Source organism: Camellia sinensis, chromosome 7 (assembly GCF_055761805.1).
Source record: "Camellia sinensis isolate YWXY chromosome 7, ASM5576180v1, whole genome shotgun sequence".
Taxonomy (NCBI): Eukaryota; Viridiplantae; Streptophyta; class Magnoliopsida; order Ericales; family Theaceae; genus Camellia; species Camellia sinensis.
This window is the reverse complement of record NC_138967.1, coordinates 118,970,694-118,984,704: the sequence shown is the minus strand read 5'-3', so window position 1 is coordinate 118,984,704 and position 14,011 is coordinate 118,970,694. Positions and strand designations below refer to the sequence as shown.

Genomic DNA, 14,011 nt, shown 5'->3' with positions numbered 1-14,011 from the left:
AATACAGTACAATAAATATAATCCAAAGCATACATAACAGCCACATAAATCGGAGTACTAGTCCTTCCATTTCGTAACATTGGTAGTACAAAGTGTTTAACAGAAATAAATGCCCTTAGGGCTTACATCCTTCCAAGCCTTAACTTGGTTACAACAAAAGTGAGCTTTTCTCAATACATATTAAGCCCTCGGCTTTACAAAATAAATAATCAAAAGTAAAGAAGCTTTTGCTTCCAAAAAGTCCCTCCAACTACTACCTTGGTAGAGGCATGCCATCATTACCTGAAAATGTTATTCCCAAATAGGGTGAGCCATAGCCCAGTAGAAATCATTTAACATAGTATATGAAATTTAGCAAAAGTATAAGTACAAGGAGTGTATACAATGTCTATAATAATACATCCATGATTTATATTCTCATAAGTCATCAAATCTCAAATCATAATCCGATTTTCTCCAATTCATTTCCAATTCATTTACTTATCTCAATTCATGAGTCAATTTCTTAATTTTTTTAACAATTCAAATGAAACTATAACTCAATGGTTCAACAATTACATCATCAACATATGAACACTTCAAACTATCTTTTCACGGATATTTCATCTACGGGAAACCGTCAAACGGGACCCATGTAAACCTAGGCTATACTCTTGCCATTTTACGGATATTTCGTCTACGGGATCAACACCGATGTATAATTTCGAGACTTTCACCCACGACACTCTGACTAACTATAATGGAGTCCATCCCCTTTCTCCTCCCAATCAATCATTCATGCATATGCAATGCATTTAAACACATAATTACACATTGAGTGCATCCCCTTTCCACTCCCAAATTATTATACAAATACAATGTATATAAACATAGTCATATTCAATGACAACCACAAGTGATTAGTTTCAATTTACCTAATTCGCATGCAATTTCTATAACAATCATGATTATCCTCCATCGATAGCCTAATAAAGATATTTCGAAATAGATATTCAATCTCATGACAGATAATCTATTCAAAATTTCCAAGGATTGAGATAATACATAACAAATCTCACCACTCATACCAATATCCTTCCAATCCTATATTTTCAATGTCAACTTCAACTATTTATACAAAATAGTACATTAATCTCATTAGGGCAAACTCCCCCCCTCCTAAAAAAAAAAAAAAACTTTTTCCCGAACATTGACTAAGTGCCAAAATTATCAAATTACACACAACACAACATCATTTTCAAACCCCATAATCTTTTCTCATCTTATTCACCAAAAACCCCTCTTTTCACTTATACCCAAACCCTAGGTTTGTTCAAAACTTCCCCAAATCACACCATTGTTACACAAATGACAAATATCTAAGATAAATAGCATATGAACATGTAGAAAAATCCCTACCTCAAAGGAAGAAGATGAGTCACGCAAGAGAGAAACTCCAAGAACATCGAAACCCACTTCTATTCGGATCAAAATATAGATCTTGACGAGCTCTACCTTTTTCTCAGAGGCACTAAGGTGGAAATCCCAATGGATCTAGATGAAATCTAAGAGAGAATGTGAGTTTTAGAGAGAGAATGTGTAGATCTAGGTTTTTAGGAAGTTTTAGAGAGAGAGAGAAGAAAAAGTGATTCAAAATGTCATCTTCTTGGACTGTTATACACGCAGTCCACTCGAGCGTGGAAAGTGACGCTTGAGCGTCAGACACAAAGTTCTGCTCGAGCGTGAAAAGTGGCGCTCAAGTGTAGGATACGCACTTCCAGAAGTTTTGCAGACAAAAGGCCCTGCTCGAGCGTGATACTGGACGCTCGAGCGTCCAATGCACACTTCCAGCATTTGCAGACCTGTAAAAAGAAATACTAAGAGTTAACGAATCCCGCTTGAGCGTAAGAATGGCCACTTGAGCGGAGGAGCAAAATTTGTGAAGCCCGCTCGAGCGCAAGAATGTCCGTTTGAGCGGAAGAGCCAAAATCTGGGCAACAAAGGTTTGGAAAAACAAACAACCAACCTGTCCCAAACGCACAACTACAACCCGATAACCAAAATAAAGGGAAAGACAAGGGAAAGAGATAAGAATAATTATGCAAAACCATACCAACTCGAGTCTGGAATACAACAAGTAATGGGTCAAAACCGGAATTGTTATAGAAATGAAGTTGAAATCTCAACAAAGAAGTCAAGTTCTAAACTCCAATGGTGTATCTAACTTGTATTTATATTTGGGAGGGTAGAGAAGATTTTTGGTTTTTTTCAAAAGCCCTTGGAAATTGATTTTGCAACCTTAAAACCAAAGGGAAGGCCCTTTATTTATAGAAAATGAACTTCTCTAGTTGGAAATATCAAAAAAAAGATAGCTGGCCAACATCCCATGCATGAAGACAACTGGCAGTTGAAAAATATCTTCATGTGCTAAACATGGCCGGTCATCCACTTTAATTGGCTGGATTTCTCATCAATTGGCCAGCCAGCCACTTTAATTGGTTGGTCAGTTACTTGCAAAAAAAAAAATCTATTTTCAAGCCCGACTTCAAACGGGCATATTTCCCTCATCCGGACTCAATTTTAGGTGATTCTTGAGTCTAAATTAAAGCTCTAGAAATCTACTTTCTAATGGTGGTGGCTTCACATCTAAATTTTAAGAGAGATATGCCTAATTTAGTGAAGGTTGTTCATTTCTTTCTTAATGGTTTGATGCTCAACTTTTTCCCAACTAGTTTTCTTCCATCCCCTCCTATTTCCTTCAACTTCATACCTATAAATAAGATGTTTTTAAAGATGTTTCAAAGAGTTTACCTCCCTTCCATTTATTTCCACTTTGTCCTTACTCGGTTTACTAAAAAGTGCTATATTATAATCAAAATGCGAGCTTCAAAATATCGTAGAAACATTTGGAAAAATATTTTGAAAAGATGGTTTTAAAGTCTAAAATAGCTTGTCTAAAATGGGGCGTAAGGTTTGGGATTAGAGCTCGAAACCAAATTCTTTTGTTGAAGATCCTAACGATTTGCATAATATAAATTTCATCATTGAGTGCTCAGAATGAAGCGCCTAAGTCTTAAGGGCAGTCAAAAATGAGGTGTCTACACCAGCTTGGAACAAGGTTGTTTATAGCTAGCACTTAGAGGATGACATAAGTGGTTGCTCGGTTGGGGTGCTCCATGTGGTCTAATGGCATAAAGAGAGGAATCCGCTCTGAGTATGCGTCAATACTGTTTGGTAGTTTGGTGATAGTATTGATGTGTACACGTAAGGAAATGAGAAGGCAGTACAGCCACACGTCCAGCAAAGAACGACATAAGTAATGCGCGCACAATCTTGGAATAGGAGGCTAGCCTAGATAAAGGGCGCGACCAAACTTTTGAAAGGGTAAGCAAACTTTAGCCATATTCTCTCTCTCTCTCTCTCTCTCTCTCTCTCTCTCTCTCTCTCTCTCCATTCCTTCTTCTTTCTTCAGTGAACTAACTTGATCATTGAAGGGATTTTCTGGCAAACCACCCGCCGGGTAGCTCAGTTTTATTCTGTTCGAAGTGAGTTGGAGTTCATTCAAAGCAAGACGATCTTGGTAGCAAAGCGTACTGAAGGCGACGAATATTTCTCCCCCATACAAATACATTAACTTTTTTTTATCTCTTAAAAAGTCTAAAAAGCCACCTAAAAAGTTAATTTCAAACACTCTTTTTGTTATAAAAAAAAAAAAGTTAAAACTTACTTAATATTATTTATGTTTTTTTAATTAATTTCAAAATAAATTTATCAATCATTGTTTAATCTCGTGCATAGCATGGATGATATGTTAGTATATATATATATATATATATATATGAGTGTGTGTGTGAGTGCGCATTTCATCTTTCCTGAAAATAAAATTAAAAAAAATCTTACTCAAATATGGAGTGGTAGTAGTTTTGTTATAAAAAATTATTTTGGTAATTTTTTTTCAATCATAGGTCTAAATTTAATCTCATTGTTTTATATTTCAATTTATGTAATTTTTCATTGTTTTTTTTATATTTGTTTTCAACTATTAAGCTTTTCAAAAATGAAATAACAATTTTTTTGACAACTAATTTATATGTTACTTGGCAAGCTCTTCTTCTCTTTAAAAATAAATAATTAATTAATTAAAAGTAGCTTATTTCTAACTTTTCAAACAATCACACTTTTGATCCCAAGCAATTGCCCAATTGCTCATGGAGACGACACTTAAGTGCTAAGTAGAGTAAGTTCGAGTTTATGAAAAGATGTTGACCTGCATTGTAATCTAACTATTAATATATCAACTGTTATCATGTAAAAATAAAAAATAAAAACAACCACACCTTTGCTCCACCTAGTGGTTGAAAAATGGAGATAGGCTTAGAACCCTTTAAAGTCGACATTTCTATGAGATCTCCCAAACAGGGGGTCCGAGTGCGCCCAACAATTTGAGCCCTCAGTTTGGTTCCAGGAGTGCAATGTGAAACAGAATAAGAGTCTAAATCTGGCAATTCCATAGGAATTCCACTAATCACAAGAAATGCCAAAAATGGACTGTATCATTAGACTTAGAGTCACTACTTAATCTTTTGAGAAAACTTAGGAAACCCGTGACTCGTACCCAAAGGCCATGATCCGTCGTAACTAAAGTGTCTCAGCTCAAGAATTTAAGTATGAGGGAGAGAAGGTCATGAATTGAGCACACTTGCTCACCTGATCAAAGATCGGCCTCTACTATTTTATGATATGGAAATTATTAATACGATATGATCGTATAGCCCAATTATTATTGCTATCTTTACTATGTGTAGCAAACAAGTATCGACCAAATCACCTATTTTGGAATGTTCTAATCTCTCGCTATTTTTTTTTTATTTTTTTTTTTAAGAAAAGAAAGTTAGAAAAGCAGAAATCTCATAAAAATAGAGACATCAACCCCACAAATAGATCGGAATCATTCCAACCTAGGCAATGAGACCTCTATACAAAGAGCAAAGAGCAATTAGAGAGATATAACAAATAAGCACATAACCTTATGGTAGCATGCTGGACATAATAAGAAGCAATCACAAGCATGATGCAAAGATGAAAAGGGCTCACCTAGTACTCTTTCACACCATGCCAAGAGCTTAAAGGGTTATTAAGCAATGCATGATCCTAGATGCTAAACTAAATGATATGCAAAGGAAATGATAGAAGTGTTTACATAGTACTCCAGCCAAGTGAATTGAAAATAGGCTAAAATAAAAAATGTATGATCCGAGATGCAATATCTAATGCAAAAATCCGCGCGCAATGAATCCTAAGGGGCATTGGACAATATCAAGATGACATGAATATCAACAATGCACACAACACATAGTTTAACATAAAAATAAAAGCTTGGATGCATGTTCCTATGCTACTCATGGGATCATGATGATAGTAAACTCAAGTCTAAGCGATCAAAAAGTAAAATAGCAAAGAGTAAGGGTAAGGAGAAAAGAAACCCGTCCCAACACACACAACAATGTAACGAATGAAAGCTAAGAAAATGACGAAACAAAAATAAAGGAAGCTCCAACGAGGATAGGGAGGTTCTCCCCCTCTTACACATGAAAATGAGTATAAGCTACCCAAATCCATAAGATATGATGGTGGGAATGGAGATCCAACCCATGCTCGTGGAGGAAGCCGTATCCAGGCTTCTACATCATCAAAGCTAGCAAAAATGGTAAAAAATAAAAAAAAACTCTAATGAGAGAAGGGAGAATCTCATCCTCCTACTCATGAAAAAGAGCATAAAGAAACATAATATAAATTTATTGTTATAAAAATATCTTAAGAAAATATAATCCAAATTTTTATATTTTTTACATTACATTTCTATACAAGTTAATACAAATAAATTACAACTTACAAATACAAATACAAATAAAAATAAAAATGTCCCAATTATTTATCATTTTGATAAATTTTTTAGTATCATTACTAGTACCAAAGGATCATTCCATAAACACAAAATATCCATAGAAAAAATCTCAAAATTTTTTTATTCTCAAAATAAGGGGCAAATACATGAAAATTTTCACCTAGAATTTATAAGTAAATAAGCCTGGTCCATAAAATCTACAGCTAAATATTCCAAAAACAAATAAAAATAAGTGTCTATCGTTTTTAAGAATAAAAGAAAAAATCAGATTCTATTTGATTTGCTGGAATTAAATGGAATGGAATGTCCATTTTATCATAATATCCATTTTCATATTTGATTTAGTAAGAAAACAATAAAAATATATATTATAAATGAAATTATAATTCACCATTGCACAAGAATTATGTTAAAAAGTGATTATTTCATTTTATTTCCTTCTAAGTAAACTAAACACTACATTAGATCAAAATTTAATTGATTGGCAAGGCATCAAAATTTAGCTTACAAGTGTGGAGTCTACTCATGATTACTTCAATCAATAGTGAAACCTAATTCGGTTTCAGTTTCGGTTTCGGTTTCGGTTTCGGTTTGGGCTTGTGTATAAGCATTACTTTTTAACAAAATTTTTATTAAGATACTTTCAATTACTAAAATATCATTATTACATTAAAATAATGAAAGATTGCTTCATTTTAATTTGGACACGAAGGATTCAAAAATACAAAACAAGCTTTTTCATATGAGGGGATAAAATCATCTTCAATGTTGTACCATCATTCCTGTCAAACTCAAAATTTGACAACTCTTTTAAATTAATATTAATGGGCTACAAATAACTCAAATTTAATCGAATATAAGTAAATTTGGGCTCCACGTTGCCACCCATTTGTTCTTGGAGTGTGGCCCATACAGAAGCCCATTCATTAATTTACACACTGTTGTCTGACGACTGCCTATTTGAACCCAACCCAAATTGACACCAATTTTCTTCTACCCGATTAAATGAGAGATGAAATATTTCATTTGGGTGAGAAAATAAATGAAATGAATATATTTTCTCACTATCATGTTTGAATAGGCAAAAAAAGAAGTATATTTTTGAATCTTTTGCGCTATTAAGCCTAATCTCTAATCTCTTTGACCCCATAAAACACAATATGTCTAAAAAGATAACTATTTATTGAAATTAATTTACCTGTCTATTTGTTGAAATGTAACACATATCACTCGTTCAATAACTTATCTGATATTTCACATTTCTTTACCTCACCACCACCACCACCTGCTGTTGTCGGTCGCCGGTTATCGTTGTTGGTTGCAAGCCGCCGGTGAATTTTTCGAGAACATTGGTGAGAAATAAAATAGGTAAAATAAGAGAGTTATCTTTTTTAGCATTTTTCATCATTTCTCACCTAATTTATATGTTGAACATCTGAAAGAGTTCTATTTCTATTTCTCTTCGTTTCTTATAATTTTCTTACAAAATCACTCAATTCAAATAAATTGTTAGAGATTGTCTTACAATTTTCGACTGCTTAGGGTTATAAACAAATAAGCTCTTCATCCAAACAAGTCAAGCTTCAATTGCATTTTAAAGTTTGTTTGAGTTTGATTTGATTAGATTTGATTTGAGATTGACTTGGAAGATAAAATTTAAGTTTTATATTCATAAAACATTAAGTTCAAATTTGGCTACCTTAAATAAGTACACACTTTTTATTTTTTTATTTTTTTTCATCATATCATCTCTCTATTTTTCTGTACATTTTTTCACAAAAAGATAAAAAATACATTTATTTAAGTCATCCCAAACAACCCCTAAATATTTTTTTTTGGCACCCACAACAAAATTTGTGATTTTTATTTTTGTTTTTTTGCGCCATTTTGGCAACTTAACAAAAAGCCAGCGTTTTGAGCATTGCAACAAAAACGCCAGCCACGCAAAAACGCCAAGAAGCCCATTTGGAAAGACCAAAAACGCAACACCCAAATTTACCAAATTATCTTTAGAATATTTTAATTAATTAATTTAAAAATAAAAAAGTGAGGATATTTTGGTCATTTTAGAGTGATGTGACACTTTTAAAAAATATTAAATCAAAAATAAAAAAGTCAACTTTGTACTAACTTCTCAAATCACTTCTAAAAAAGTCAAAAAATTTGATAAAAAGTCAAAAATCAATTTTTTACTAACTTTTCTAAACAGCCCTTTGTATCTTGTTGCAGTAGTTGGAAGTGACGCATCGATGTGGGGACAAGTTCACAACTAACATTTAAGACTGGTTTGACCATTCAAAAAAAAGGTAAAAAATTATTAAAAAAATTTAAAAATTATTATTATTCATAAAAAAAATATATATATATAAAAATTAATATACATAATATTAAATATCAATCAACTTCACGGCAGTCTATGTACAAACCTGAAAAAGCATAGGAGTGAAAGGAAAAAAATAAAACATTATGTGTATTTTCATTAAATTGGATGGTAGAGTTGGGCTCGTGGAGACCCATCACGGGTCTCATTTTTCTAATCAGAACTGTTCAATGTGTAGAACTCGTCGAGTGTTATATGCCTGTGAAAAATCATGTCTATCGGATATCACTAATTATATGATCAAATCAGTTTTGTATAAAAAATGGATGGTGTTATAGTTAACATGTGAAAAAAAAAACTAACACGATCATATAGCTATCGATATCCAATGAATGTGATTTTTTTCAAAAATATAATGCTCGATGAGTTCTACACATTGAACGGTTCCGATTAAAAAAATGGGACCCGTAATAGGTCCACACGGCTGAACAACACCGTCCAATCAAAGGCCGAAAAGTAGACAATCTTTTTCCATATCCTTTTCAGCCGGGGCACTGCCCAACAGTACGGATTCATTAATTATCTTGCCTTATAAACTTATTTACACAATATTTTAATACATAATTTTTTCATAAAAAATTAAAAAATTAATTTAAACATTCATATTTTTTTCTCAATTTTTTAATTTAAAAAAATAAAAAATACACTTATTTAAAACATTCCAAACAACCCCTTAATTCCAAGTGGCCTCTAGTCTTTGAGATTATATGTTTCTCACCGCTATTCACTTGTTTATCTCTCACGTACTTGTAATATAGGTTGCAGTGAAGTTGTAAAATACATTCTAACAATATTCATAATGGTTTTTTTAACTCAATTATGTTTCTAGTTAGACAGAGAGTGAGAGTAAGATATTTTATGATACACGGCTCCTTTCATGTCTCATTTATGATACTTGTAACGTTTAGTTACGACATATTATAGTATTAATTATGAATTAATTATAATTTATTGTTGTTTTAATTATGATTTATTATGAAATTAGTTATAATTTATTGTGATTATTATTTTTAATTATGATTGAAAATATTTTTATTTATACGTTATACCTTATGTATTGTTTAATAATGACTTATTATTTTTTTAATTATGACGGAAAAATGTTTAATTATGACAAATTTTTTTAAATGTGTATTCTAACATGGCCATATATTTTAATCTCCAATGAGTTAACATTTGTCTTAATGTAAGAATTTAGTGCAAGAAGTTAATAGGTGTGTTAATTATGATGAGCCTCTTGAACCTTCACTTTCCCTCTCTCATTCTCTTCATTTTTATTTTTGTCTAGCACACAATAAAAGACTTGTACCAAACACAGGGATTTGCACTCTCATAAAAAATGAGATTTTTTTTTTTTTAAATGTCCAACTAAAATGTAATTTCTTCTAAAATAAAAGGTAGTGTTGAAGGATATAAATAAACAAATAAATAAATAAGTTATCATGCACAATGAATTTGTGTGTGTTGATGAACTATTTTTGTTAGACAAAATAACCAGTAGATTGGAGTTGCTCATAAACTCTTCAAATGTTGAAAATTTGAAAGAGATTACCTATAACTTGACTTTTAAATAGTCTATTGTTGGGTCATAATTAAAGTCTTGTTGTCAATAGATTAAAAAAATCAAAATGTTATTATAAATCGTTATATTGTTTTCTTTATTTTTACATATATATTTTTTTAAGTTAAAAAATTAATTAAAATAGTTAATTCTCAAAATGATCATAAGTCAAGGTTAGCTAAATATATACCTAATTTAAATTTTTAAAAAAGTCAGCTGAAAATATTCTTATAGAGCAACTCTTAACACTAATTTTTATTTTTCGCAAGCAAAAGTATAAAAAAAAAATACGCTCTTTATTTTTTATTGGGGCTCGTTTGGGAATTGAAAAAAATGTATAAAAAAAATAAAAAGACTGATATGATAATTTATAATGACTCTTTAATCATTTTTTTTTATCCATATGCTCCAATGATACCTTTTATTTTATATGTATATTCATACAAACAGTTTAAAAAGGTTCAGAAGACTCCCCACATAATAATATAAGGGTAAATTATCAATAAATCTTAATAGTTAGACTTAATTTCTATTAAGTTTTATTGAAAATAAGTCCTAATAAAATTATCACTAAAAATAATTTTTTATTATATTTTTTACAAATGTTGCTAAAAATTAACAATTAATGTTTTTTTTTTTTTTTGTCGTAGATTTTATAAATTATCGCTAAAACTTATAGTTAGTGATTTTTTTTTTTATGACGAATTTTTAAACTTTCACTGAAAGTTGAACATTAGTGACTTTTTTGTAATGACATTTTTAAAATGTCGTTAAAACTTATAATTGATAATACTTTTTGTGACAAAATTTTTAAACCGTCACTGAAGATTAACAATTAATGACGATTTTATTTTTAATAATATTTGATAAAAAAATGTCATTAATTATTATAGTACCTATTAGGCAATAAATCAATCTATTAAGATTCACAAATAAATTTTCCCAAATATAATTAGCATGAAAGAGTTTTGTTAAAATAATTAATATTATAATAACTATTCTGTTCTATCATGTAAAATGGGGTGAAATTGGCTATAATAATTAAGGGGTTGTTTGAGATGACCTAAATAAGTATATTTTTTGTCTTTTTACGAAAAGATATGCAAAAAAATAGAGAGATGATGTGATAAAAAAAGATAAAAAAAATGAATTATTTTGTAATTGCCAAACTTGGCCTAAAAGACTTATTTTAAATGGTTGGCTGGAAATGCTTTTACAAATTATTTATTCAAAAATACCTTAAATAGTTTAGGCCACAAATAAAAATATGAAGATATCCTAAATTGATTTGGCTAAAAAAAAAAGAGTAAAACAAAAATATCTTAAATAGATTTGACCACGAAAACAAAAACAAAAACATCTTAAAATATAGGCCACAAAATTAAAAAATTTTATATATATCCTAAACAAATTTGGCCACAAATAAAAATAGAAAATAAAAATATTTAAAGGTAAAATAATTCGACGGCGAAACCCAATCCTGACTGATTATGCCCGAAGTTATGGAGGCCCCACAATAAGCCACGTCAAACCATACCACCCACTCATTTTCCATATCACATGGTCTGAACCTATCCAAGTGACATTATCATGCCACGTCACGGAATCATATCTTCATCTCTCGCTCTAGGATGACACGTCATCGCCCTAAATCGAAATAAAAAAATAAAAAATATCTTGCATCGAACAAAGGAAACAGCTACACAAAGCCGAACCTCTTGTTCCCTCACAAGACGACACCTGGCACTTATTTAAACCGTTTTCTAGGCTCGGACTCTCTGCTCTATGAACAAAGTTTCACAATTTTCTCTCCGAAGCTATTGTCGAAATTTTCTCTCTCTTTCTTTTCTCGGCCTTTTTCTTTCCTCTTCCTCCTCCTGAGTTTCAGAAGTGGATTTAGAGAGCGTAGGGAGATGAAGAGCTGTGAGCTATGCAAGTCCGCGGCGAGGATGTACTGCGAGTCAGACCAGGCGAGCTTATGCTGGGACTGCGATGCCAAGGTTCACTCCGCCAATTTCCTCGTCGCTAGGCATTCGAGGAGTTTGCTGTGTCACGTTTGTCAGTCTCCGACGCCGTGGAATGCTTCTGGTGCGAGAGTCGGCCGGACTGTTTCGGTGTGTGAGAGTTGTTTCGAAGTGAAGGACAACAGAGTCGATGAGGAAGAGAACGAAGGTGATAACTATAATGAAATTGATACTGAAGAGGATGAGTATGGAGATGATGAGAAGGAGGACGATGATGATGAGGAAGGAGATAATCAGGTGGTGCCGTGGTCATCGACTCCTCCTCCTCCTCCGGCTGAGAGTTCTTCAAGCAGTGAGGAGTCCTCGAACAGGTCCATAAATGGCGATGGAGTTGTTTCACTAAAGCAATTGCACGAAAATGCCGCAGATCTTCACTCTGACGTACGAATTTCATCCTTTTTTATGTGACCTAGCTCGATTTCATTTTTCTCTCCGTACACGCACAGATCCGATTCATTCTGTTTAAATTTTAGTTTTAGTTTTCATTTTTGTCATAAATAAGTCGCGTCAGTTTCAAAAATGATCTCATTTCTTCAAATATCTACGAATCTAGATGAAACTTTTGAGGCTAAAGTAAACCGTGATGATGTTTTTTATTTTTATTTTTTGTCACAGGATGATCTCAACTGTGTATCTTCTCGCCGGAAAAACAGTTCGCCGCCGCCGGCCTCCTTGGGAAGAGACAGCGAGACCGATTTCGTTGACGCATTGAGGCCATTAAAACGGCGAAGAATTGAGACGAACCGATCCGAGGCGGTTCAGCGTGGACCAGACGATTCGAGAAGGACTGCGATCGTGGAGTCGCTGAAGGGACTCCATGAGCGAGACGTGACTTCCGGGCATAACGCGTCATCGGCAATTGTCCGCATCTTTAAGTTGAGTGGGAATCTGTGAGCCGTTGATTTTGATTCGTCCCAGTCGTCATAGCCGTCCGATTTGAGATAGCCTAATCTCCCTATTGACCTCCTCTCTAACAACTCTCCTTCAGTTAGTTGCAAATTTGTTTTTTTTTTTTTTTTGTGAACTAGGAAAAAAAAAATTGTACTCTTATTTATCCAATCCATAGGGAGTGAGAAGGCGCTGGTGTTCTAGATCTTCTACACAGGTGAGCAGGTCAATTCTTGAAGGACATAAGTAGCGTTTCCATTTATGGTTAAGATTAATCGGGCCATATTTTGCTCGCGACTGTCTCCTGTATTGAGATTGATGCAATGAATATAGTTTCTTGCTAATTTTAATGTTTTATTTTTTTATTTTTCATGTCAAATTGAATTCAAGCTCAAACAAACAAACGCGTACAAGTATATACAATAAAGTTATGTCGTTTGTTTTATTGGGATTCATGTTGGCGTGTAGACCGCGTCGTTTTAATATTAATCTATTCTAAGACATTTTTATGAATGTGTATTTTTTTTTTCTTCTTTCTAAGACTGTCTTGTATTATCAAATTTTTATTGTCTTATGTAATCAGATGGGAAATTTTTTTTTATTTTCATAATTTTCTTAACAATTTTTTTTTTCAAAATAAGTAACAAATTAATAATTTTCCTGCAAGCAATGATACGAACTCCAAATACAAATGCAAATGCAAAATTGATGATATATATATTTTTTCTGTTTTTGTGGGGTCAAGAATGAGGTCTTGTTTGGGAATAAATTATTTTAGTAATTTTTTTAAATTTTTTATAAAAAGATATGTAGAAAATAGAAAGTGATGTGATAATTTATAGTAATTTTTTAACTAAAATATTTAGGTCTTGTTTGGTTTGTATTTAAGAAATATGTTTTGAGATAAAAAGTACGAAAATTTGTTTGGTTTGATTTTTTTTCAAAAAATGTTTTGAAAAATTATTTTGAGAGAGTTTTGAAAAAAGTGATTGATTTGATGTGTATGAGAGAGATTTGTTTGAAAAATTTGTAAACCAAACAAGTTTTGGAAATTTTTTTTGGAAAAATATGTTTGATTTGATTAATTTTAAAAACTTATTTATAGAGAATTTTTTTCAAAATTTTTGAGAAACACAAACCAAACAAGGCCTTAGTTTCTAAACGAGACCTGAATTATAGGACAATTCATGCAATTGTGAATCAATTATAGATGTTTGATTTAGGTCTTGTCTAAAAATATTATTTTTTAACTAAAAAGTTAAAAGTCACTAAGT

At 32.0% G+C, this 14,011-nt stretch overlaps 1 protein-coding gene across 1 annotated transcript; it reads left to right on the top strand.

The window, feature by feature from the left end:
• The first annotated feature begins 11,563 nt into the window (after positions 1 to 11,563).
• Positions 11,564 to 13,081, top strand: LOC114261838 (uncharacterized). The gene is made up of 2 exons (XM_082879164.1): positions 11,564 to 12,230; positions 12,465 to 13,081. The coding sequence occupies exons 1-2, from the start codon at positions 11,739 to 11,741 to the stop codon at positions 12,741 to 12,743; spliced, it is 771 nt and encodes a 256-aa protein (XP_082735290.1). The 5' UTR covers positions 11,564 to 11,738; the 3' UTR covers positions 12,744 to 13,081.
• The last annotated feature ends 930 nt before the right edge of the window (positions 13,082 to 14,011 follow it).